We start from the raw sequence: 26,403 nt of genomic DNA, 5'->3' as shown, positions 1-26,403 counted from the left end.
CTTCTGGTGTTACAAGTGCAAATTTTATGACACAAATAATGTAAAATAAAAAGATTTCTATGATTTTAGGGCACTTGAGAAATAACGAAAGTCTGAATTTTTGGTTCATTCATTTGCTGGACTTTATCTTTCTCACAAACTCGAATCAAAACCACATTATTAAACTTAAACGTTAAACTTTCGTTTTTTTGTGTGTTACAGGTCGAAAAAGGTAGTCATTACAACCAAGTAAATTAAAATATTCTAACGAGAGAATTAACCATATTCTAAAAACAAATTACTTAGTTCTGTCTTAGTTGGTTTTTAATTTAATTTTTTTTACCGGTTTTTTTTTTCATTTTTATTATTTATCTTTATTTTTTTTTAGTAGATGCGCTCTCTAGCGTATCAATATGAAAGCGAGTTTTTCAACTTGAAGTAGCGAATTAAAAAATAATTTTAAAAAGCATGATAGCGATAATTTTTCGAGAAAAGATTTCTTATCGTAATGGTAAAATTTAGACAAGAACTGGAGTTATTTTAATTTGAAGTAGTTTTTGGTATTGTCTACTGGAAATGCCCTTCTCCAATATATTATCTACTCGAGGAAAATAATTTCCAGTTTACAAGACTTTTCGAAAGAGATTCTGATTCAAAAACTTCCTTCAGTTTACCTCCAATAAGTTATTGGTTAGTTATTATTGGCGGAAAACGTACCGAAATAATTTTTGAACAGTATCTTAAGTTTATTTTTGTCTCAGCACCATTTATAATCGTGACAACACACGCAATTATTGTTTTAACTACGCTAATACAATGCTTATAGATAGTAATGCATCCTCTAAAGGCATTCGCTTTGCTATTCTAAATTTTTTTTCACTTGTCGACCTACATCGATTTAATTTGCATACATAGCAATACAGTAGAAGCTAAATTTAAGTAGGTATTAATTTATTCGAAGGATTTTGTGTTAGCGAAGAAAAAAAAATAGAAATATTCAATTAAAAATTTTCCAATAGACAAAAATTGAAAAAAAATAAATGTTAGTTGAAGTTATTTTAATTTGAAAAATATATTTAAAGTAACCTACAGCTAGCTATTCTTGCGACGTGTATTTACTTTTATTAATAAAATATTTTGATATTGTAGCAAGTTCTAGAACTGACTGACGTACTAACGGCTTCCAGAAGGCCATCAATCGAATCGTTGATAGATCAGCAAAAACTACATCCGCATAGTTTTTTCAGAACAGCGCATACGCATTCGAGGACTCCTAGTTATAGGTAAAACGTATTCTTCATAGATACACGTACACCTATTAGATTATCAAAAAATGTAGGAATGTATTAAGAAGAGGAAATTCTACACGAAGTTTCTTTACTTGCCAACAGAAAACGAAGATCTCCAGATCAGTCTCGAAGTGCGTCACCTCGCACAGTTCATTCAAAACATGATGTCGGTTTTAGTGATACAGCTTCAAACGTTGTAGAAATGGTGAGACATGAGCATGTTATTAGAAGGCATCCTCATCGATCCAGAGGTAAGTTCAATTCATTTGCACTTTGTTTTGACGCGGAACATTTGGGGCTGTTTAATTAACGAATTCGTTCGATTTTAGGTTCGTGGTCAGCCTCAACAAGTCCAGTCCGATCTCCGAGTCCGAGTCGTGTGCACACGAAGCAAAAGTCATCGTATAATACGACTAGTCTGGAGCAAAGGTCGAGATCGCCATCGCCACATACCGAAAGTCGAATGCAGCTAAGTTACCCAACGTTGGCACCAACCAGACGTGGATTCGGTCGCCGATTACCACCTATTCCTAGTAAACCGTCGTTTCTGCAATTACAAAACTCGCCTATTAACTTTCCTAAATTGAATTCTTCACCTACTCATTACGCAGCGCCGCCGTTACCGATGACTTATCAACCTATTCCGGTCTCGTACGAGCATTCCGGCCGTGGTGTGCGTATTTTACCATCACCGGTGCCAAATGGTTATAAACCGAGTCACCAAATGAGAATATCTAGGCATAGTGATTCGGACGAAGACGACTGGTGCTAGCAATTGCTTTCAGATAACAACGTCAGCAGCAATAAATGAAATCATTTTTCAGTCCAAAGCTCAATTTAGCTCGTAAACGTTTATATTAGGTATGTAGAAAACGTATCGAAGATAAAAATTCATACGTATCTATATATTTTATCGTTTTTATTTTTTCAAAATTGACGATTCGCGTCAACGTGTACTGTTTAAAAATTGTAAACAAGTTGCATTTTTCAATTTTTTTTACCTAATTCTTTTTTCCTTTTTTAAAAATTTTTTTTATCGCTCATCTCGTATATACATATATATTATAGGGAATATGGTAGGTTTTATAAACCGAATATTTTTTTATACCCAGGTACTTTGTTATATATTGCCAACCAATGCGGTATATGCAGGCAATTTTATCAAAATATGTAAACGTATCAGGCGCTCTCCCTCCTAATTTTAACATTTTATTACCTATGTCTAAGCGTACAATTGGAATTTTAGTAGGTACCTACTTAGGTACCTTTTTATTCAAAATTTAGTAAACGTATCTATACCTATATCCGTTCTTTGATGACGTTGTATTAACGAGACGTTTAATAAAGTTTATTATCTTATAGTCGCAATATACAAAATTAAGAAAATTCAAAATTCAAAATTTAAAAATTTAGCACAACTACTCGTAATACCAGATGCTCTATAAATTAATGGTGCCGAATAATTTTCGTTATGATGCACCGATGCAGCAACTTAGATTACAATTGTACTTATGAATTGGTTTTCTGATCCTGCGAATGAAGGGATATAATTTGTTATGATGCATCAAATTGTCGTAATCAAAATTATACACTTGATAATTTCGATAATAATACATATGTATGTACAAATCTGTGATGAATTTTCAAGGAAGTCGTTGTACAAAGATTTAATTTCATTCAAAAAAATACGGTTTTTTACATTTTTTGTCGAGTTAAATGAAAGTTTTCAAAATTAGTTAAATATTTTGATGATGATGGAGTAATGATTGATCATCTAATTCGTAAAACTAAATTACATTTGTGTATGAAATAGATCGAATGAATGCGACGTGAGATATTTTCAGAGTTACATGACGTCATTTTTGATACACTCCAACTCTGTCCCTTCCATTTACAGGGCCATCAAACCAATTCAAATGTTTTATAGTGTTTAGGTTGCTGCGTTATCAGGCAAATTATTCGGAATCATTTCCTGAGCACCCGATATCACGAAGCGTTTACAGTCTTTCGTCGGATGATGCTGCAACTCTAACAGCAGTAGTGTGAATGAAGTTTTCAGCTCTGAAGTTTGAAGGGGCCAATTCACTGAGATCCAGGATTGCAGAGCTTGTACTCAAAATTTTTGGGATATTCAAAAAAAATTCTGGAGGCGCAATTTCTTCAGTCCTGAGTTCATGGTGAATTAAACTTACCTATTTCATATTTCTATAATAAAACCATAAAGTATTTCAAAACTGTAAAAATTAGAAACAAAGAAGACGTGACGTTGCATACTTTATCTTAATCTTACTTAAAATAACGATGCCCCTTCAAATTTCTGAATTGATCTACATTCACACCGGTGTGTCGTTTGAGTCTTTCCTGCACATTCCACGAACGATTAAAGTGAACCGGTAAATAAAAGTATTACAGATACCTCAACAACTCAACTTTGGAATTACTACTGTATGATTGAATAATCTTGACGAACCCCAGAAACCAAATTTTTAATAAACCCAACTAAATGAAACTGATGAATTATTGAATTCGTGAATAATAATCCTCTTTTTACATCTCTCATTTAATTGAACCTTTATTATAAGTAAAATTATATTTTATCTATAATGAGTATCACAAAATTAAATATTTGAAAAAAATTGTACCTAAAATGTTCTTTCTCGGCCTAACTTTTTTCTTTTCTTTTTTTGACATGACAATTAATTACGTGATTCGCCAATAAAATAAAAAGGAATATTATCATCCTTTTTTGTAATCTGTGTTATACTTTTTCATTCTCATTAGGTTTCATAATATAATATATTTATTGTACGAATATTTTATACCTACCTACTTGAGTCTTTGATTCGATCAAGCCATCTTGAATTTTACCAGTGAATACTTGAACGCGTCAAATGATTTTGAGAATCTAATCCTTCGTATTTTTATACGTTATTTCGAAATGATGAATTTTTATTTTTCTAATATTATCATTCTAACTGTAAAAAAAATTATGAATTCACTTGATTTGTGTACAGTTAGGTATGTTTTTCGACTTTTTTTTTTTCTAAATCTACTAATGGATTTCAAAATAGGTATTTCATCTTATATAATGAAATTACATACGTTCATTGTGGGAATAAAATGCAATACCAATGTAAATACTTTAATGTTTAAATTGGAATACTTTCCTCTGACTGCTCCTTTTTACTTACATGCGGTATTATCTAAAAAATTAAAAAATTAAAAAAAATAGGAATACGATTATATACATTATGATCGCTAACACTGTTTAGAATTAAAGCTGGCATGTGCACTTGACTGATATTTACTTTAGGAACCTACTTATACATTATATTAATTGTATATGGGCTATAAATAATAGCCAATGTTAAAAGTACTGAAGGATACCTACTTTGTGTACCCCTCAATACTTGGTAAATTTGTAAAATGAATTGTAAATAATTTTTTTTTCTTTTTTGAAAACAACGCGAAACGTTATAATGTGTAAGATATGCAGAAAAATTGATGAAAATCAGAATTGTGAAGAATTCAATACGATTGATAAGATGCTTAAAATGATGAATTTATAGGAATGCAAAGGGACCATGCATGTCTAAAGCTGCTGACGTTGTTGCATATTTAAGATCGCATTGTTTACTGCCGATTTTTATTCCTGTATTTTTCAAAGTGCTTTCACATAATTTTACATTTAACTATTGATAAAAAATTTTATATTTTCTGTGATAATTTAAATATTTTACGACAAAAAAAAATCGAACTCATTCCACTTCTCTTCTTTTATTTTTCAAAAAATAAATTTTAAAAATCAACTAAAACATGATACCTATACCTTTGAGGAACTCATTCAAGTTCTGATATTGCACTTACAGTTATGCTTTAATCATACATCATAATAGCATTGTTGAAAAAAAAAAAAGAATAATGTAATTAGATAACGCTTCAAGCTATAAATGTGATGTAAATTCAGTCAAAAAAAAAATTGTAGAATAGAGAAAAAGAAAATGATGTGTAACGAACAGCATTTAATTCACATTGGGAAATTCTTTTTTATGTTCAATTTTTTTGTTTGACTGTACTTGTTTTTGTACCTATCATGGTTATAATCACATAATAGATTTTTGTTCAGTGTTTCAGTATTTCGTAAATTTTGCCTTTTTTTTTCTTTGTTTAAAAACTTAATCATAAATTCGTAATTTAGGAGTTCAACTTACCATGAAACTGTTGGTGTATTTATTTTTTCTTTGTTTGCCATTGTACTTATCAGGATGTAAAAATCACTTTATTAAGTTTTATAAATAAATTTTTTTATTTTCAAACGTTTTCGTTTTCTATGTACCTATTCAACGTTATTAAGCCTACTACATACATATTTTCTAAGAAATTAAAACTGGAGATTAAATATAGGGATTTAGCTCATGTGATAATTTGTCTGTCATATAGTGATACGAGACATGTGTGTTTTAAACTAGATACAATATCACAAGATACATATTTTAATGAATGGCATCCTGTCGTTTAATAAGAATATTTACCAAAATTAATTTTATATTCGTTGAACTGAACTGTAAAGATGTTTCACACATGATAGATTTTTTTCCTATTAAGTAATTTGAGCCCGCGAATGAAAACTGTTGCATTTAAATCGTTCTGAATCCAAGTTCACAATATAATGTTGATCAAAGGATTATAAACGTCTGAAACCCCGTTTTTTGGTGATTTTTTTTTGTTGTTGTTTCGACGAAGAAAAACTTCCATCATGAAATTAACGAGTAAATTTTGTAGTGTGCTTATTTTTTTAATGATTATCGATTGGTAAGAATAGAGCTGTGGGTTTTTTATTCCATCTCATAATTGCTTTTATTTTACTCATTTTCAACATATTCAAACATAGGAGCATTGAGGATACTGAAAGGAATGTTTTGGAGCAAATACTAAACTATCATCCTTCTAATATAAATGCTCTAGTTGCTCGAAAAGTAAATGAACAGAGTAAGCTTCAACGATTTTAGTTTCACTGCAAATAAAAATTCATCAATTACCACTAGGATTAGGTAGCTTTGCACGAGTAATATGTAATAAGCATGTTGACACATATTTTTTCAGATAATGAAACAGCCGATGTTTATGTGAATTTGTTCGTAAGAATGATTGAAACCATTGATGATAAAAATGCGGTAAAAAAAACTGTTTGTTATCTACATAATTTGTTGCTCTTACAATTAGGCCTACCTAATACATACATTGTAGGTACTAAATCTAATCTACCTAGTTTAATCAATGAAACTTGCCTGTTGGGCTTTTAGGAAATTAAAATGCAAGTAAGATTACGCATGTCATGGGTCGATTCAAGATTATCGTATCAACATTTAGGTAGGTAGCAATAAGTAGGTACCTTTATTTGCAGTTTGAATAACATTTTTTTTGAAGGTATCTACATTTCGAGCTATAAGAAAGTAAATAATCAATTGTATTTTCTTTTGTTTACTTCAGATGAAATGAAGAGAGAACCCATTGACATGATTAGACTAACAGATACTAGTAAAGTGTGGATACCCGACGTATTTTTTTCGAATGAAAAACAATCCCACGAACACAACCTCATCCAACCCAATTCATTTGTTCGAATTTACCCCAATGGAACTGTACTGTTTAGTAAAAGGTAATAACGAACACGATATAATAGGCACGTAAATACAATTTTGTATGCATGTTTCACGGTACATATACAAACGACTAAACTTACGGTTAGTACTTTACATACATACATAATTATGTACCTATAGGTACATGAGTTTATGCAACATGCACTAATGCTCTAATTTATTCCGAAAAATGATCTTTTGTTCAGACTATCTCTTACTCTAAGTTGTCCCTTGAATTTCAAAAAGTACCCTCACGACGCACAAGTTTGCATAATTCGGATAGCCGTTTGTAAGTAAATTCTATGTTTTGAGAAATGCTTCACATCACACATAAGGAGGTAGCACACGTAGTACCTACTTAATAGGTACTTGCATTTATGCTACATCGCAAGCTTACGTAATATAGTGCCTACTTTATTTTAATTTATAATTATTACACGTGTGTAGATCAATCAACAAGAAATTCGGTGAACTTACGATGGAAACCAAATGATTCTGTTCAAATAGTGAAAAATATTCACATGAAGAACTTCGTCTTAGAACGGTTTCAAGCTACCGAGACAATTTCTAAATCAAACGGTAGGCATCTCGCTTTTTTAATTTGTTCATTCATTTACGCGTAATTCCCAAGTACCTATTTAAGAGAATTACTTATGATTCTTTTTCAGGTGATGATTACAGCGTCGTACAGGTTGACTTCTTGTTTCAACGAAATTTTTTCTGCTATTTTAAAAAATTCTATGTACCAGTCGTTATCACAGTTTTAATATCCTGGGTACCATTATGGTTAGAAAGAGTTCTCATATTGCGTATTTATGTTGCTATGTCTACGGTGATGTATTTGGCATGGTACTATACCGTTCAAGATCCCGATTTATCGATTTCATACAACACAGCGTTGCACACGTGGAATGCAGCGAACTTTATATTTGTTATTTTAGCGGCGTTGGAATCTCTGATGATTGTATTTATGATAAAAACTAATAAAAATGCTATAAAAAGGATACATCCTGATGATAATGATGAATTCAAAATGATACCAAATGACCAAAATAAGGTAGGTGACAGAAATTTTAATTCATTTATAATCGCTTTTACGTAAAAAGACTGTTATCTTCATAAGGAATCTGAAATAGGTACGTAGGTATAAGGTACCTACTAACGAACATTTTTTGTTTTATTTTGGTTTTTTTAGAGTAAGGTCTTGGATATAACGGATGAGAAACTTAATCTTGATGCTGAAATTATGAAAATCAAGACCAATTTTAAAATATGTTTTATAAACGTCCACAAGGAGGTGCAAATTATTGATGCTGCGGCGAGACTATTCTTCCCATCAGCCTACACGCTATTTCTGTTCTTCTATTGGATCACTTATCAATATTAATTAAAATTCCATAAGATAAAGTTTGGGACAAAAAATATAAGGGTATACTGGTCACCGAAGTTAATGATTTTTCTGCGATAAAAGTGAAACGCCTGAGCGTCGAATCGAAATTCGAATATGCCCGTATTGTTAATATTGTGAAGTCTAGTTTCACGAAGCTTATTGGAACAAGGATTTTGAAGCTTGGCCGCTTGGGCGTTTTATAGCAACATCAAGGAAGAAAATGGGTGACCACTTGACTAGCTTATTCGCCTGTTATAATGCCCTCATGTATGTACCTAGATGCAGTTTTTCTGGGTTACCTACTCAGTTTTTGTAATGTTTATTGTTTAGTTTTTTACTTAGGTTACTTGTTTTTCATAAATAAATTCATGATTGGTTCGTTCAATTAATTTCTTCTGCATTACCTACATTCCACATTAGTAATTCATTTTAGCCGTTTCGTTTACAACTTCAAATTTCACGTTCACTTCACTACAGAGATCTCTGCGTAGTTTATGAAAACAAGCTGAAATTTCTAATTTCTTTTTTCTTCGTTTTCTTTTTTCCTGCATACGTATAGAGTTTATTTTTTATTTTTTTACATGAAAAATTAATGCTTTCAAGTTTCAACTTTCAAGTTTCAACTTAACTTTCAAGAGTGTTGTAACTTGTATACTTGTAATAGTTGTAATCATTTCTTTGATTTCTTGTAAAATATTCACCTTGCAGATTCATCATCTCTCTCTATCTCTCTTTAAATTTTAAAGTTTGATTGATATTGCTAGGTTTTAAAAATAAATGTTTCAAACAGTAAAGTAAAGATAATATACGTAATACGTGATTGAATAAAAATAAAATGAAAGTAATGAAACATTAATTAAAAGTTTAACTAACTAATAAAATATAAAATTAATTATTTTATTTTTAATTTTTTATTATGAATTTAATAAAAAAAAAAAATTTTAATAAAAATTTTAATTTTTTTCAAGTGTTTGGTAGTGCTGCCGCCAGAGAGGGTCGTGGTCTCATGGTTCTCATGAAGAACTCTTTATCCAGTTTCGCCCATACGCCATTGGCTTTTCATGAACCTTTATCAGCATTCAGCAGTTTGTTGCAAAATAAAATCGCATTTCTCTCCTAAATTTTGATGAAATTTTCTCATGCAAATATGATTACGCTTTTATGAATATTTGAAGCATTTTATGCTATTTTCACTCTAAAATATACAATCAGAAGTGTTCCACGACTGAAACTGTTGAAACGGTTATGACAACAAACAATAATTTGCTAAGTGATATGCCTACATTTCAACCAATGGAGAACAATGTAGTAAAAGTAGAACCAAATACAATATTCACGCAGAATGTTCCGATTCAAGTGAATTCAAATGCAGTGTCGGATTCATCTTCACAAATTGCAGAACCACCGACGGTAATTTCAAACTACAATTTTTCAATTTAGCGATGACGGTAATTGAAGTTGTATTCACTATTCACAGACAGAAAATGCGATTCCTTCAACGGTTCCCAGCACAAGTGCAACAAGTATGAGCTTACATTCTATATTGATGAATAACACGACACCTACATCTGCTGTATCTTCTCCAGCTAGTCATAATACACCTATTGTTACAAGTCATACTCCAAAAGTACAGCCGACTGTGAATCAAGCTGCTGCTGCTGCTCCAGTTAATCATGATCAGGTAAGTTCATCGGTGATTCTTAATCTAAGATTGTCAACATGATGAACTAATTCAGAATGTTGTTTAGATTTTAACGAAAACGCGATTACAAGACTTGGTAAAAGAAATCGACCCTTGCGAACAATTGGATGAAGAAGTAGAAGATTTACTTCTTCAGTTAGTTGACGATTTTGTCAATAGTACTGTAAATACAGCTTGTGTGTTTGCGAAACATCGCAATTCAAATACCGTTGAAGTGAAAGATGTGCAATTATATTTAGGTATGGGTTACGATGTTTATTCTCGCCTATATTCAAATCTTTCTCTATTTTTATTTTATTATTATTATTTTTTTTTTTTTAGAAAAAATGTACAACATGTGGATACCTGGATTTGGTGCCGAAGAAGTAAAACCGTACAAGAAGCCCCCTATCACCGAAGCTCATAAACAGAGATTAGCCTTGATAAGAAAATCATTGAAAAAATATTAATTCAAAAATCACCGTGTTGGTGAGTGTTTCTATTACCGTAAATTAATATAACGAAATGCGCATAATTTAATGTTCAATGAAACATTATAAACGAGGATATGTTACATCGTATAAATCGGTTCTTCGCTGCTTCAAAATTGGAATGTTCTGTCTCGTTTCGGTAATTTTGTCTGTATCTGAAATATTTCATACGTTGATAATTTCGTAGCCTTAAAACTGACGAGTTTTCTCGACTCCGAATTGCTCAACTTACCCACGTAGCCGTATAATATTCCTTCTTGATATTCAGTTTCTGACTCTACTTGTCCTAATGGATTAACGAACATTGTATGCCCGTACGATTTGTACTCTGCGTTTTCGTTTCGTGCCGGAGCTACTCCTGTGACGTATACCTGATTATCTACGGCTCTAGCTCGTAATAATAGTGCCCAATGTAAAGGTCCAGTAACGTCATTGAATGACCCAGGGTATATCAGTAAATTACACCCTAAATGGTACAAATTGACTCAGTTGAACAGCAAATTGAGCATTAGGATAATTAAAATGTTACGAATTACCTTCATTTCGATAGATATTGCCTAATTCGGGAAACCTAACGTCATAACATATGCCTACGCCTATTTTCAATTTATCCGTTTCGAAAATCGTGTAATTATTACCCGGACTCAATGCATCTGATTCCTTGAAGGTGATTTTGCCGGGTATATCGATGTCGAATAAATGAATCTGTAGAAATATCACAACTTAGTCGTAAGGAACGAAGGGATTCAATAACGAGAGAAATTTTCAAGCTGAAGGGTTATCTTTAATTACTTTACGATGTTTCGCCACGAGTTTACCCTTTGAATTCCAAACAGTGCACGTATTATACAATTTATCGCCGTCTTTTTCAGGTATTGTGCCACCGACTACGAAAATATTGTTTTTACGAGCGCATTCCGATAGAGCTTGTGAAGTTGCACCATCCGGTATCGATTCAGCATATTTCGGAAAAAACTCTGTTATGTAAAATGTTGTTTACTATCTCCATTATTTTAGTAGAATTTTTAGTTCTGTACGATACCTATTTTCTTTCTTTTTTTTTCAAATAAAGTTTGTTATTTTTGTACAATTATCACTGCCTTACTTGTTCCGTACGGAGAATTGAAACATTCCGGCAGTATCGCGATATCCGCCGAATTATTTTTAGCCGTTTCAATCATTTTAATGGCATTCTTGATATTAGACTCTTTATCGTCGACACTCAGCAACTGGATAAGAGCTAATTTCGTACCTGGAAATTCAAATTATCTTGCCTAAAATGTAACGAGGAAACAGGAAATTACAATTAATGAGTTGAATGAACTACCTTTGGTGGAAGACATCACAGAGCGCGTTAATAATTTAAAAATGAGTAAATGAACGTAACACTTCTTCGACACTGAGTACAATGATGAATAATTCCGGCGAACTCCAAAAGAATATCGAGGTTTGAAAGCATCGATAGAATGCTTAAAAATGTTTATACATAACATCGAATACTCGAATTTCTTCGTTCACCTCCGCAATAAATTTTATCGTAATCAGCTAGCGATAAAAATAAGAGCTTTCTAAGCTCTTAGAGCACAGTTTAAAATTGCATACCAATATCACCCAAACACGAATCACGATTCACGCTTAATTAGAATGATAGGTATGTCTGAAAAATTGAAAAATAAATCTTCACATTTGATGGGTAATGAAAAGGTTTGAACGATTGAACCAGGTACTAATCTGTCCGACTTTTTCAACTTAGAGCTTTCAAGCTTCAATGCAATACTGAATACTATCGTACGGTCAGAATTTAGTTTTTATCAAAGTTCGGATGAGAAATTTATTATCAATCAGTATAGTCCAGTGTTGCCACAACTCTCCATTCATATAGCTATGAGAAGACGTAAAGTCGAGAGAAATTTTTGTTCATTTGAAAAATTACCAAAAATATTATTTGCCCAAAAATTGAAATTTCTGTTTTGCTCGTGATACCTATGTTTTCAAAGTAAAATAACTAATAAGCTTGAAGCTTTTGGAAATGCAAGCATGCTGGCAGCTTTGAGAGTTATCTTTGTGCATGTGATGTGACTCATTCATCCAATTTTTAGCAATGCGTAAAAAATGCAATAAATCATTTTGAAATTAATTCTGTAAGATTCTGTATGTATTCAGAGTAGATAGGTACCTCTATATGTAAACTCGCTGCTCAAGTCCATCCTTGAACATAATATCATTCATAAAATTCATCATCGTTACCTAATCAGTTCAGATGACGGCCTATGTGAGCTGTGAAAATGATTCTTGTTTAAATTTCGTTGCTAAATGTAGGTAAGTACATTGGTACAGGACATTATTGTATTTACAGTTCATACAAAAGTACGATGAAACAAACAGCAGAACACTCATTTCACTATATTTTTATTATGCTACTCTTTAATAAATGAAAATTTACAAAAAAAAAGTGATCATAACGTTGCATCGAACAATAAATAGAATGCGATTTCCAACACAGTAGAGAGGTATACAAAATAAAACGCATGAGGTACGTACTAGACAATTATTATAATGTAGGTATTTCACATTGCACGAATCAAAATGTGATACGATAATTTTCATGGGTATTTAAATAGTATTCTCGTAATATCTAAATAAAATATTTAACATTGATAATGCTATGATACAACATTTTTAAATAATCAAATATCTGTCTAACGAAAAAAAAAAAAAAAAAAACACGCGATAAAATTTGTCATAATACATAATTTTAATATGTACTAAATAAATAAGTATTCTACATCACACGCAGGAATAAATAATTCATTGCTTGTATAGTAATATATCGCGGAAGAAAGCAATAAAGCTTTTATAGAGAAATTAATAATCCGACGACGCTTCCATTAACTATCAATATACTAATAGTGTAATGGCACACGAATCGAATCACACCATTCGTAATATCTTAAATAACTATCCCGTCTTCTTACTTTCTGTCAGTAGCACACCACTGAAATTCCTGTTCAAAAATAAAGCAAAAAAACACACACATTACAAATGATCGATTCAACAAAGGGCCTTTCAGGATAAGATGGTGAAATCCGCCCTTTCTCCAATTTTGATGAAACTCACCCAAGATGTTAGTATGGATGTAAAACCATCCCAAAAAATTTTTTGAGCCGACCCCCCCACCCCAACCCGCGAAATGCCCCCCTATGTGTTGAAAATTCAAAATGCTCGTTCTCCGGAGGGGGTAGTCCAAAAATTTTGAAACTTTCACAGAAAATAGTCACTAGGTAGGTGCGTGTGTGAAATTTTTTTCAAAAAAAAATTTTCATATTTTGGGTTTTTTTTGGGGGGGTTAAAAATTTCAAAAATTCGTAGAAAAAAAACGGGGAGGGGGCACATTGCGAAATTTTCTCAGAAATTTAGTTACACCCTAAGGTATAACATATATTTTTTGTGGAGCTCAAAAATCGGTGCAACATGCTCAAAAAAATCAAAAACTTGCAAAAAACGTGTTTTTTCACCTTTTTTTTGCCATGTTCACACTTCCGAAGTCAACATTTTTTATGAAAATAACATTTCAAGTGAAGTATGTACCTAAAAATACACAAAAATGACAATTTTACATTTTTGAGCCACAAATTGCATAGGTATAACGAATGATTACATTGCATAGAGCAGCACAATTGAATCAAGTTTTGATGAAACCCTAATTCACAGCAAGTATCCTGCCTGAAGATATAAGTCTCGAATTGTTTGTCCTAACGAAATTCTAACGAATTTGTTCAAGCCATGCTCAAATATTGCCATAACGACGGAAGCCAATAGTGATAATGAGGATTGATTGAAAATTAGGTACCTACATACTTGCCAAAAAAATTCCAGAAAGTAATTTTCTATTTTTAAATGGTACCTACTTAATTCGGATGATTATTGATCAAATATTGTTACATGTAATATACCTAGCATTCTATCGTTTTTTTTTTATTGTTTTTTTGTTCAGAAATTGGTTGTACTTCGAAATGAGAAATCAGTCAAAGTAAGTTCCATTGAAAAAAAAAAACAAATTGAAAATAGGTACCTCAATATTCGATAGTTGGATTTTTTTTGCACCCACCAAACACTCGAGAAAATTCACCATACAGTACTTAGGTATGCGTATGATCACCACCATGTGTGATGTATATGGAAAAATTGAGCACTCATTAGAGAGTTGGTTTTTCATTTGAATTCAATTGTGCTGCTCTATGCAATGTAATCATTCGTTATACCTATGCAATTTGTGGCTCAAAAATGTAAAATTGTCATTTTTGTGTATTTTTAGGTACTTCACTTGAAATGTTATTTTCATAAAAAATGTTGACTTCGGAAGTGTGAACATGGCAAAAAAAAGGTGAAAAAACACGTTTTTTTGCAAGTTTTTGATTTTTTTGAGCATGTTGCACCGATTTTTGAGCTCCACAAAAAATATATGTTATACCTTAGGGTGTAACTAAATTTCTGAGAAAATTTCGCAATGTGCCCCCTCCCCGTTTTTTTTCTACGAATTTTTGAAATTTTTAACCCCCCCAAAAAACCCCCAAAATATGAAAATTTTTTTTTGAAAAAAATTTCACACACGCACCTACCTAGTGACTATTTTCTGTGAAAGTTTCAAAATTTTTGGACCACCCCCTCCGGAGAACGAGCATTTTGAATTTTCAACACATAGGGGGGCATTTCTCGGGTTGGGGTGGGGGGGTCGGCTCAAAAAATTTTTTGGGATGGTTTTACATCCATACTAACATCTTGGGTGAGTTTCATCAAAATTGGAGAAAGGGCGGATTTCACCATCTTATCCTGAAAGGCCCTTTCAACATAAAAATCCAACACCAGAAAACATATTATTACACATGCTGCATGCCATGCAAATTAAAGCTGGTAAATTTGAAGCATTTCGCTACAAAATCCACACGCGACAGAGAAAAGAAAACACATTTTTATACAGAAAAATTATCTTTCGATCACTTACTTCCTTCACATAATAAATATTAAAGCGCTCCAAAAGGATCTAGAGTGGTCGCCTGTTGCGCTTGTGGAGGAACTATAGGCTGCTGTGGTTGATTCATCATTGCAACATTATTGTACGGGGGCGCTGCCATTCTAGCCGCAGGCATATTTTGCATACCCTGCACCCGAAAATAATTTACATATAGGAGGAAGCTTGGCGCAAATAGTTTTTTCTTTTGCGTAAGGATACATGTTCAATAGACCAAGCGTAATGTACCATATGAATTTTCAAGACAACAAGTTGCATGTGTTATTTCATTACTCAGTTTCTTTTTTTCTCTTTTTTTTCATTTAATAATTTTCATGGTTTTTTTTACATAAATTTTTACTGTTTTAGTAGGTACCTAAATGTATCTATCTCCATGAGCTCCAAACAGTCCCCTAAGAAATAACATCCACCTGGCACCTACCAATCAAATGTAACAGAGCATTTCAAGCAATCCATTGAGAACAGGGGATTCAGAAGGGACGGGTGCATTGTGAGAGAAAAGATACAAAATCAATTTAGAAGAAACTCACATTTCGTCATTCGAACGCGTCGAACTTACCTACAATATGACGTAATGACCTCGTTAGGAATTGAAACAACTACTATTTCAAGGAACTCAAAAATGAAAATTTCAAGCACGAAACCAGGCATAACTTCTGAAGGCAAACAAAAAAGGTTCTCTACCAAAATATTCTAAATATGTAAAGGTATGCAGAAAATTAGTTAAAAAATTTAGAAAAACTCAAGTGATTATAAAAGTTGAAAATTTTTGGTCGTAATTTCCAAAATGAATGAATAAAAGAAAGTTTATGACAAAATAGCTCGTCATCAAAATTGAAGTTGGCAGCCTAGCTACAAGCGTGATTGAATTACTGTGACTCAGTGAAAATTTCTAACCTACGCAGCTCCTTCAACTTTGAAAATGTGGTAGTAGGTAGAATAAATTTCACTTTTTTCCACAAAACGCAAATATTTTCAAAATTGAATAAATCAATCCGGAGGGAGAGAACATCACAAAATTAGCTTATGCAAGTTTGCACTTTCTAAACTTTATTAGGATCCCCTTAAAAGATTTTTTGAAAAAAAAAAATGATTAAAAAATCCGTCGGAGGCTCCAGAAAAGCTTGAAACCACCACCAATTGATTCAAGACGTTGAAAATGAGGACTAAAATCAGATTTCAGCTTTCTGTAAATTTTCATGCTTTTCATGGGGTTTTAAATTATTAAAAATTCGCCAAATCTGAAAAATGAACATTCATTTTAAAATTTACAAAATAAGGAGAGGCATTTTGTAAACGCTCTTTCCATTCTTTGATAATCACAAAATTTTTACCATCAACTCAACGCCAAACAAATGAACCAGCATGAAAATTCAAAGTTTACTTTGAAACTGAAAGTCACGAATATTTTCTGATAAATTAATATCCTGAAGTTTGATGAACACTGCACTAAAAAAATTTCAAATATTGCTCAACATTAGTGCCCTCCTCCCTTTTACAAGCACAAAAAATGGCAACGTGTGCAAAATTAACGAAATCTTTTTGTTTTTCAATTTACGAGTTCATTCATCTCCGAAATGGTATCGAAGTTGACTCTCATTCTTAGCTTTCATTCGATGGTTACTGAAAGTTGAGTCACGCCTTTGTAGTGCACTCAGTATTTTTTCCTACGTAAAATTATGTCAGTAGGTTCTAAAAACATTATAATTCATACGAATAAACTTCTACTCAACATCAACCTCCTCGAGATTAACTGTCAAAATTTCAGTTATTCTTTTTTCACTCCACCTATTAGTAAAATCTTATATTAAGATGACTGATCAAAATTTCTGAATCACCTATTATACAAAACATCGCGAGTTAATCAGATTTAGTCATTAGCAATGGTTTTAGTAAAGGCCTAGAAAATTTTGATTCGAGTTTTTATTATTAAATCCCAAACATGAGTTAATTGATTCGAGTTCGAAGTGAAAATTAATGGTTTACCAAACGCGTTTGAAAGCAATAAAAGTTGTGCACGCCAAAAAAAAATCGTAAATAATGAGATTTCGAAAACAAAAAAAAATTATAAACATTTCGCTGAACATGCAACTTGTTAGCTATCAATTGTGTGTATAATATAAACATAAAATTCAGCAATATATCTAAGAATTCAAGATTTAATGCGAAGAGATTTCTCTAAACCATAAGTTAACGCACACTTTCATTCAAATAATTAATCTATTAAAAAAGTGGATCGAATTTTTTGTACTCGAAATTATACTACAAACTGTTTACGCAGACAAAAACATCTGGTTTCTGTTTTTATAAAAATTTTACTTATAATTTAAAAATCCATACGTAACGATAAATATTTGTATCAATCGAACTGCCGAAACTAAGGAGGTATAAGAAAGTACAAAAAATAACAAAAAATGAGTGGATTGATAACCAAGCTTCAAAAGTAGTCGATATAATCGAACTCAATGTAGGAAGAAGAAAGGAGATCATCATCTTACAGAATTTTCCTCAAGTGTTTTTAATAATCAAACTTTTTCAATATGCTACAGAGATCAGAAATGCCCCGGATCATCTTAAACATTGATTCCTTTAGAGTGAGTAAGGGAAAGGGTGATTAGTAATAAGGGAAACGTGAAAATCAGCGGTTTAGTGGCAATCAATAAGTGCTCCCTTATCACAATTTTTGAAAACAAAAAACAAACAGGTTAACAAAACCACAAACAAAAAATTCGATCCACCAATACCTTAAATAAAACCTACAATGCAATGCATATCAAATTAAAACCTAATAAATTGAATGTAAAATCTTTTTGTGAAATGGCAACGTATACATGAGATTTGAATTAGAAAATGATTGTATCAAAAAAAAAAAAATCATTGATTATTTTTATTGAAAAAGTAATCAACTTGTTATAAGAATTTTATTACCAATTGAAAATGAATGCAATGAGTAAATACCCATTGCATTTCAACAACAAAATGAATAAATGAATTTTTTCAGAAAAAAAAACTTTTTCCATTCATCAACAGGATTTTTAAAAGAAATGTTTTGAGGAAAAAGCAATCCGAATAGCATTTTTATCTTTATAAAAACTACACCAGCAAAAATTCAAAAAAAAAGTCGCCTATTTAGTGTGGGTATATACAAAGAGAACGTTGCAATATCATTAGAAGACTTGACATGCATATCATACACCATTTGACCAGTGTTATTGTGCATAATAAATAATCGACCCTTAAACCATAAGTGCTAGATAACCGCTTACCATCGAATAAGCAGCTGGGAATGTAGTCGCAGGATTTGTGGGAGGTATTCCTTGCACCTAAAATCGTCCATTGTGTAAATAGTAGCGAAGCTATATTACAGAAAAACACGCCAGCTAGCTAATTCTATAATACAAATCATACCATAGGTCTATAATTAACTCCAGTTGTGGCCGCCATCGGTTGAGGTGTCCACGACGACGGATTATTACCACCTTTTGCTGGCGAATTCCATTGAATAGGTCTGCAAAATAGAGCATACAACGTTCATATCGATGCTTTCGACGATTACAGAAAAGACGCTCATTCAAAGACTTACTTAGTTTGCGTATTAGCTTTATTAATGGTAAGATTTTCCGCCAAGCTGGCTATACTACTTTCAAGATCACCAGTTATCACTTTACTAGTTCCTGTGCTGGTCGGACACGCGACCACCGACCCTAAATCAAAATTAAAACAAAACAAATTACATCAGCAGGTCGCCAAACTATGAAGTGAAAACGCGACGCGCCAAACCTCAAGCAATCACCACTACTTACCCGGTGGACCAGGGGGGAATTTAACAGGAGACCCATACAACTGTTGTTGTAACGGAGGATAACCCTGCATGATAGGTTGCGCAACAGGTGCGCCACCTGGGATAACGGGTATAGGTTGTTGGGAAGCGGGAGGTGGAGGACGCGACGGTGATCCCATAGCTACTCTGATACTATCATTCAAGTCATCCAGAGCCGTCTTGGTTCCGGCAACAGGTTGCCCGGCTGCCGGAGGAGGCGGTCTGGGTGGCGGTGGCGCCATACCAGCTCGTAAATTTCTCGCTTCCTCGCTCTCGCCCGATAAGCCACTCAGATCACCAGCGTCCTCCCTATCGCCAATAAATTGGACAGCACTACCAGAAGAAGGAATTGATCCGTCAGAAGCAGCTTGAAAAAAATCCCCAATGTTAGAAATACGCCAAGTGAAAAGAAAAATAGTTCATTTTTTAAAAATTTAACAACAATATTTTCTACAATGTTTCTTCAACATAAAAATGCAATATCTGACGTGAAGTGTTCCGAGTAAGTACTTTATTCAACCTCGACACTCTCAATTGAAAAGAATCGAATGAAAAATAAGTTCAAATTTTACCAACAGGTCAAAAAAATGGAAATCGCCAAGTGTAAGCCTCCATTTTCCAAATAAAAATGCTACTACCTCAATTTTCTCACCCGAATATCCATAATTTAATCACAGTGAAGTTTGATGACTTCTACTATAAATGTTTAGTGCATAAGGTACAATTATTTCCCCCTTATTTTGAAAAGATCCCACCGAAAATCAAAAAAAGTACCGAACAATTAGTTCGTTTTCAAATGCCTCAATAACTTATCATAACTTTATGTTTTTGAAAGCCAATTGTCTCAAGCTGATTTCACTGGCCTGTAAGTAATTCCTTTCTCAAGAAACAATTTAATTCACAACGCTGGTTATTAAAGGATTTGTACATGGGAAAAGCTGTTTATACAGCGTTCGTATTATTTTTACATTCATCTTATTTCATTTACGTTAGTCTTATTATGACAATTTTTCCAAAACCAGAACAAAAGCGATTAATACAGAAAGCCAATTTGAAAGAGAAAAACGTGTTAATAGTGAAAGGGGAAAAAACAACACAAATTCCACATTGGTAAAATCAAGCCTATCTTTCAATAGAAAAACCCAAACACCTGTCGAGGAAGCCACCTAACTTACCAGTCGTTGTGGTCGAAGAAGATGTAGTGTTTGTGTCACCAAATACTGAAGTAAATGAACGATCATCGACGAACGCATTCGTCAATGAAGGTTTATTATTAGAAAAACCTGTCAAAATACAACCGATTAAGCGCATACGCTGAAAAAACCCCTCACTAACACCGTTTACCACCTACCATTGGTCATCCATATATTATTATTAGAAACGTTATTATTAAATGCCGTCGCAGATGGAACTGGTGCCGCAGGCTGAGCGAACATATCGGCGAATGGATTCCCCAGCTGAAGTAAATCATCTGAAGCTTTCGTCTAAAATATGAAAGAACTCGATTAAAATCAATTAGATAACTAGAGAATATTACAAATCATCTCGATAGATCTTTCTATGTACCTGATTAGTATTTTTTGAAGCGGCAGGCGCCACAGGCGCTGAAAACAAATCGACAATCGGTTGCGTTGGTGAACTAAGGAATGGATTTGTCGTAGCAGTGTTAGCATTTGAATTTGCGTTCGGAATACTGGATACTGGACTTTGAACTTTTGCCTGCTTGATCGATCAAAATAAAACACAAGTTGATAAATTTATCATCATTTTTTCTTTCTTAAAAAACAAGCGTCTGTCCGTACCCCAGAGCACCAAACGTCATGTCGTGCGTGTTGCATAATGTCATACTAATTTCGTACAACTCGAAATCTATTAAATTTTATTTTCTCTTTTGATTTTACTCCTCGAAACTCAGAAAAAGGTGGTCATTTTTCTAATATGTAGTTTGAGAGATCCATAAGATGGGGATATCTGAAAATTCTACATTCTACTTTTAATTTGCGTGAAACTATTTTTATTATTTTTTTTTTCATGTAATCAATCAGTGTTTACCACGATACGAGAGGCTGATATGAAACGACACAGTTTCACCAAATGTAGAATATGACGTCGGAAAATATAAGTAAGGAGAAATTTGATAAATTATTCGGACCTGTCGTTACACTTTAACATGATGCTGAATCAGAATACTTCGAGTAATGGTAATAACTAATCTCTCTTATCAAAAAAAAATAATAAAATAAAATAAAATGACTGAATTGTCTTGTAATCGTATGCGCGAAAAATTAACGAGATAACGCACTGTGGAATAATGAAATTATGTAAAAAAAAATTAGCTTCCAAAATATTGCCTACTTATTTATCCACCACATGGTACAGATTGACAGCCATGAAAATAAATTTAAAAATCCATTTTTTGAATTTATGTAACTATTACTACTCATCAGTCATCACGCATGCGACTAGACTTCATTTTTGGTGCTCTGCTTAAGCGTCTGTCCAGAACGGAACAGCGTTAAGTTCTCAAATTTATCGCTTACTTTATATTGATTTAAGATAGCTTCTTCTTCAGCCAAGGCTTGCCTGGCGGTATTTTCATCTACAATTTCAGACTGCTGCGCTGCAGTACCAAACGACGAACTAGTCGAAGATAATGCGCTTACCCCGCTCCTTACGTCGGTTCTTTGTTGCCTGAAATTAAATAATGAAGTTAACTATCGCTCTTGAAGTCATTCGGATCAACGAATGCGAACGAATTCAACGACCACCAGCGAAAATAAAGCTTGACATGAAAGAGAGGTAAAAATGAGCCAATGGCATGAAAACATAATAAATTAAAACGTATATCAAAAATAACCTTCCCAGAGCGTAGATTGAAACACAAAATTCAAAATAATTTCCACTGAGTGATTGATAAAATATGAATACACATTTTTTAGAACGCTTTAAAATTTAGAGAAAAAATAAAAATCAGCTGTAAGCGCAAGAACAACCACAAAACATGAAAAACGGAGGGGGATGAAAACGCATCACTAGATAGAATTTTGGTAAATTGGTGCATTTTAACCAAGCAGTAATTTAAATTTCTTCTTGAGAACTTTAACGTACTCAATTTTGGACACAATTTTCAATCGAGAGGATGCTAATCTTTGATCATCAAAATGGCTTGAATTTGACATGGCTACTGCAACAGGACACAAGGTTCAACAGATCACACATTTTCGTCGCTTTTTCGAAACAAAAATTCCACACGCCTAGAACACAAAGTAAGCTTCTCAAAAACGAGAAGGAGAATAGAAAATAGTATCGAGTATTTTTCATACTCCAACCCTGTCCCTCGCCCCTAATTTTCTTACTCTGATTGGCAACCAGTTCGGTAAACTCTGAACCGAATTTCTGTGTAGCTTTATTAGAACCAAAACGAAATTTCTCAATTCAAACCTAAAACTGTAGAATATGTACATTAATTTTCAATAAGTTTTCAATGAAAAATGGCGGTTCTTTGGGCCAATTTAGGGCTTTACAACACTTCTGCGACATCCAACGCTAATTTGTCGAAAAGCGGACCTGCAGAACCCATCAAAACTTGGAAAAACGGACACCCTGCGTTCTCATTCTTATTCGGTTCGTGTTTCAAGATACCCAGGCTCAAGACTTTATTTTCGCTAGTAGCGGTATGTTTCTTCTACTCACGTTGCTGCTTGCGTCGGCGTATTGACCACCGATTTTTTACCCTCCAATGCAGCTAAATGCTGTTCTAAAGCATCCAGTAGACTACTAGGTGCCTATAAGAACCGAAAACGATAGTAATTAGTCAACTTCTGCCCATCGAAGGAGGACGAATAAAATTTTACAAAAGGCATACAGGTAGGTACGTACTTTCGTCAAATCCGGAATTTCGCCTTTATCGATACCGACGTTTTCGGCGACTTTTAAAAATTCTCCAACTCGATCCATTCGAATTAGGAATTTTTTATAGAGATCAAGAGCTTCGCGACACTGCTTCTTATTCATTTCGAAATATTTTTCTGCAAATAAGAATAAAATTTAAAAAATCTAATCTTTTTCGACCAGTGTATATTACGCTAATAGATAAAATAAACGCGTCACATCGGTTACATAAAATAAGTGGATAAAGTATGTGAGAAGGCGAACGATTTCTTAGATTTTCCTCATACGTTTGTAAACATTTTTGAACGCATCGAGACAATCCTTCGGGCAACATCTTTTACAAAGCTTTGCCTCCATGCAACGAAACTTGTTTTCGATGAAACTCTCGAAATCATTTTTCCGTTTCGCTTCGTAGGCCCAAGAATCCTTTTCTTGTTTCACCTGCACTATATCCGAAGTACAGGTAGACGCAGCGGATAAATCCTTATTCCAATCTTGAATCGTCGACGAAGGCGGAGGTGGCAGCTCGTTAATCGTTTGTTCTTCTTCGCCTATAATAAATTCTTCTTCGTCGTTCACGTCGTCCTTATCTTCATCCGAGCTGCTGGTGTATCTGCCAACCACGGTGCTCGGAGACGTCATTTCCCAAGTGCCTGATTCGTTGGTTACGCTACTCGACGATTCTTTCGTTTCGCCCACGCCGACTTGCTCGGTATACTTGGAAATTTGGAACATGGCGTCGTATTCGCATTCTTCGCCGGTTTTCCTATCGCCGTCGACTTTGAAATCCATATTATAACGGCGTAATAAATCCTTCAAGCTGTATTCTGTGCTCGAACCGAAATAGAACTTTATATCCGTCCAATTTGAAAAGTATAATTTTTCCAATGATTCTGCGAAATTCTCGTTTTGCTTCAACCAATCGTTGGTGTATTTTCTTACATAAAACATCGTACAATTCCATTAAGGTAATGTCGCTTTACCAACCTTGTAGCTAAATTACTCTTTCGCTAACGTATTGCCAGGTAATTTATTTTTTCTAAACTAAGTATCGACCAATCGTTTAGGAAATTTAAAATCAAACTAAGCTACCTATTTTCCTCTACTGTTTACTTCTTGAACGGATGCCCGCCTATTGCCTTCCAGTTCCTATGCAATTTACTTTTTCGTTCAATACGCCGATACTCGACTCGACACCGTTTTGAATAATTACACCGGTTAATTTTATTAATTTACCGTATCGTTTTGATGCCATTCGACGATACAACGTGCATCGTGTCATCGCAAACAACCATACCATACTTTCACATAAACGCGACTTCTTCTGCGTGTTTTTCCCCCATTATTTTATGTAACCGTTGTAACACACTAGTCTGCAGGTGCTTTCACATACGACATTACGATCTTGGATTAACGTCTTACCTAATAAATTGATAATACTATCGTTATAACCGGCGAACAATCTGATAAGGTCCCTAAATAATAACATAAAAGCCATGCTAATGACGGCGTTTGCTAAATCAGCCGCAGTACAATCGAATTCCAATAACGCGTCCAGTTGACTCTGCAGTACTGGTAAAGTTTTCAATAATTTATCCGAGTTCATGGTTCTTAAAACGCCATCTTCCTTTCTGAAAATTACAAAACAGACGATTAGTTGTAAGTACTGTAAGTAAGAAAAAATTTTCAAGTCACGCGAATCTTCCATCTTCGTCATTTCTCTTTTTTACTCGTGGGTCGAACTGATATTTTTTTCAGTTATTCCTCAACCTCTTCTTATTTTTCCATATAACATTTTTATAAATATTCTACCTGATTTTTTTTTCATAACAAAAAAAAACCTCTTTGGCGATTCGAATTATTAATCGACTAATAGTACATCTAATTAATTTTTAAATAGGTAGCTCTTCGACTCGAATAAAACCTCGTTGAATAAAAAATGACACAATAAGAGCTCGTGCTTCCGTTTCAGAATAAAGAGAAGGGAGAAAAGGAGGAACAGTTCACGTTTTATTATCCAATTTGAACATACTGAAAGCAATATCGAGGAGTCTAGGAAACCAAAAACGAATTGAAAACGGCAGTGAACAGATTTACGATAATTGATATTGATTAGGACCATTTAGGCACAAAATTTGGACACTTGGGAAAAAGATTATCAAAAACCTTCAAAAACAGATTAAGCAAGTATTATCGATTTATTTTCATCTACGTACATTGAATTTCAAATGCCAAGCTTTTCAATTAATAAACCAGGTTTTCCAGTCACCTTTGTCCCACTATAAGTTGAATTTTGAAACAAATTATTTACGAAGCAAATGAACCGTTACAAAATTATAATCCTCGCAGCATGTACATTGTACACATAAGGTTAGAAAACATCGTTCAACACCACCCTGCTCAACACGATGGTAGTGAAAATATGACCCAGATTAAATACGTACTCCCAAAGTTGCAGCTGCCCCATCACACTTTTAGGAATTTTCAACAATTTTTCAGAAAACATTTCTATCCCAAAAACACATTTTTCCCCCTCCTTTATACGCTGAAAATGTCCTTCCAAACGTGTTGGTAGTTAAAATTTGACCTAGAAAAAGGTTTCCCAGAATTGTAGCAGCCCAATCGCACATTTCGAAATTTTAGGATATTTTTTGGAAAAATCTGAACTTAAAAAAAAACATTGTTTCCCATTCCTGTCGAAAATCGCTCTCAAAAAAATGATGGAAGTCACGAGAACGTCCAAAAAAGCATGAAATTATCGAGTTTCAGGCTTCAGCTGCTCAATCACACATTTTCACATTTCAAAAAAAAATGGTCTTCTGAAAATCACCACTATCGCCAATTTCATTTAAATTGGGTCTCTAATATGATTTTAATTCAAATGTGATCAGAAATGCATTTTTCTGGAATAATAATGAATAAAATTCAAAATGTATCCATCGATTCTCTTGTAGGTTCTAAGTATTTCCAAAAATTGCTCATGTACGTAGGTACGTTTTTTTCTTTAAATTTAGATTTAACCGTATAAGTAGGTAATCAGGTGTGATGACATGAAAATATTCACTTTAAGTATTTTATCGCTTCGATGAAAGATAATGATCGATGAAATAATTCGAATCGCCCTGAACGATGGGTATGCTGAGTAAATTCATCTGTAGGTGACATTTTTCGCAACATTTTCAAACCAAAGT

At 33.4% G+C, this 26,403-nt stretch overlaps 5 protein-coding genes across 14 annotated transcripts in view; 3 read left to right on the top strand and 2 right to left on the bottom strand.

Annotated features, from left to right (window-relative positions):
• cac (cacophony) overlaps nt 1–1,122 on the top strand; it is a 172,323-nt gene extending 171,201 nt beyond the window's left edge. Inside the window, exon 37 of the mRNA XM_065357783.1 lies at nt 202–1,122. Within this exon, the coding sequence (XP_065213855.1) occupies nt 202–232 (31 nt within the window). The 3' untranslated portion in view covers nt 233–1,122. The remainder of the gene's footprint in view (nt 1–201) is intronic.
• LOC135841004 (glutamate-gated chloride channel-like) lies at nt 200–8,685 on the top strand. The gene is made up of 13 exons (XM_065357784.1): nt 200–211; nt 1,129–1,262; nt 1,371–1,519; nt 1,598–2,129; nt 3,196–6,080; nt 6,160–6,257; nt 6,372–6,442; nt 6,572–6,638; nt 6,759–6,927; nt 7,117–7,199; nt 7,358–7,489; nt 7,579–7,967; nt 8,106–8,685. Exons 5-13 carry the CDS (start codon nt 6,025–6,027, stop codon nt 8,295–8,297), a joined length of 1,257 nt encoding a protein of 418 aa, XP_065213856.1. The 5' UTR covers nt 200–211; nt 1,129–1,262; nt 1,371–1,519; nt 1,598–2,129; nt 3,196–6,024; the 3' UTR covers nt 8,298–8,685.
• A 683-nt stretch (nt 8,686–9,368) lies between these two features.
• Nucleotides 9,369–11,565, top strand: Taf12 (TATA-box binding protein associated factor 12). 2 transcript variants are annotated; one of them, XM_065356410.1, is made up of 6 exons: nt 9,369–9,710; nt 9,778–9,823; nt 9,887–9,981; nt 10,049–10,241; nt 10,324–10,470; nt 11,345–11,565. In XM_065356410.1, the coding sequence occupies exons 1-5, from the start codon at nt 9,546–9,548 to the stop codon at nt 10,449–10,451; spliced, it is 627 nt and encodes a 208-aa protein (XP_065212482.1). In that variant the 5' UTR covers nt 9,369–9,545; the 3' UTR covers nt 10,452–10,470; nt 11,345–11,565. The 2 variants fall into 2 exon arrangements, with proteins under 2 accessions (XP_065212482.1, XP_065212481.1); XM_065356409.1 differs by having other exon boundaries at nt 9,371–9,710; nt 9,778–9,981.
• On the bottom strand, nt 10,494–12,265 carry LOC135840070 (omega-amidase NIT2). The gene is made up of 6 exons (XM_065356403.1): nt 11,800–12,265; nt 11,578–11,724; nt 11,265–11,449; nt 11,009–11,177; nt 10,705–10,938; nt 10,494–10,627 (listed from the first exon to the last, which is right to left on the bottom strand). Exons 1-6 carry the CDS (start codon nt 11,963–11,965, stop codon nt 10,536–10,538), a joined length of 993 nt encoding a protein of 330 aa, XP_065212475.1. The 5' UTR covers nt 11,966–12,265; the 3' UTR covers nt 10,494–10,535.
• A 599-nt stretch (nt 12,266–12,864) lies between these two features.
• Nucleotides 12,865–26,403, bottom strand: part of lap (like-AP180) — a 35,690-nt gene continuing 22,151 nt past the window's right edge. For 2 of the 9 annotated variants that reach the window (XM_065356375.1, XM_065356377.1), the window contains 13 exons: nt 24,635–24,843; nt 23,201–23,349; nt 23,015–23,106; nt 21,862–22,012; nt 20,888–21,040; nt 20,673–20,805; nt 20,497–20,604; nt 19,305–19,688; nt 19,085–19,205; nt 18,910–19,009; nt 18,768–18,824; nt 15,475–15,631; nt 12,865–13,476 (listed from right to left, as the gene is read on the bottom strand). In XM_065356375.1, coding sequence (XP_065212447.1) covers nt 15,494–15,631; nt 18,768–18,824; nt 18,910–19,009; nt 19,085–19,205; nt 19,305–19,688; nt 20,497–20,604; nt 20,673–20,805; nt 20,888–21,040; nt 21,862–22,012; nt 23,015–23,106; nt 23,201–23,349; nt 24,635–24,843 — 1,795 coding nt within the window. In that variant the 3' untranslated portion in view covers nt 12,865–13,476; nt 15,475–15,493. Of the gene's footprint in view, nt 13,477–15,474; nt 15,632–18,767; nt 18,825–18,909; nt 19,010–19,084; nt 19,206–19,304; nt 19,689–20,496; nt 20,605–20,672; nt 20,806–20,887; nt 21,044–21,861; nt 22,013–23,014; nt 23,107–23,200; nt 23,350–24,634; nt 24,844–26,403 lie in introns of all 9 variants that reach the window. The other 7 variants (XM_065356374.1, XM_065356376.1, XM_065356378.1 and 4 more) reach the window with 6 other exon arrangements.

The sequence above is a fragment of the Planococcus citri genome, chromosome 3, assembly GCF_950023065.1.
Source record: "Planococcus citri chromosome 3, ihPlaCitr1.1, whole genome shotgun sequence".
NCBI lineage: Eukaryota > Metazoa > Arthropoda > Insecta > Hemiptera > Pseudococcidae > Planococcus > Planococcus citri.
The sequence above is the reverse complement of the archived record's forward strand: the minus strand, read 5'-3'. Positions and strand labels throughout refer to the sequence as shown.

Coding starts and splice junctions, on each gene's coding strand:
- LOC135841004 (XM_065357784.1), top strand. CDS start 6,025: ATGAAATTAACGAGTAAATTTTGTAGTGTGCTTATTTTTTTAATGATT. Junction 6,443..6,571: donor CCATTGATGATAAAAATGCG/GTAAAAAAAACT, acceptor TTGGGCTTTTAG/GAAATTAAAATGCAAGTAAG. Junction 6,639..6,758: donor ATTATCGTATCAACATTTAG/GTAGGTAGCAAT, acceptor TGTTTACTTCAG/ATGAAATGAAGAGAGAACCC.
- Taf12 (XM_065356409.1), top strand. CDS start 9,546: ATGACAACAAACAATAATTTGCTAAGTGATATGCCTACATTTCAACCA. Junction 9,982..10,048: donor CTCCAGTTAATCATGATCAG/GTAAGTTCATCG, acceptor AATGTTGTTTAG/ATTTTAACGAAAACGCGATT. Junction 10,242..10,323: donor AGATGTGCAATTATATTTAG/GTATGGGTTACG, acceptor TTTTTTTTTTAG/AAAAAATGTACAACATGTGG.
- LOC135840070 (XM_065356403.1), bottom strand. CDS start 11,965: ATGTTATGTATAAACATTTTTAAGCATTCTATCGATGCTTTCAAACCT. Junction 10,939..11,008: donor CAATATCTATCGAAATGAAG/GTAATTCGTAAC, acceptor TGTACCATTTAG/GGTGTAATTTACTGATATAC. Junction 10,628..10,704: donor AATATTATACGGCTACGTGG/GTAAGTTGAGCA, acceptor GAAATATTTCAG/ATACAGACAAAATTACCGAA.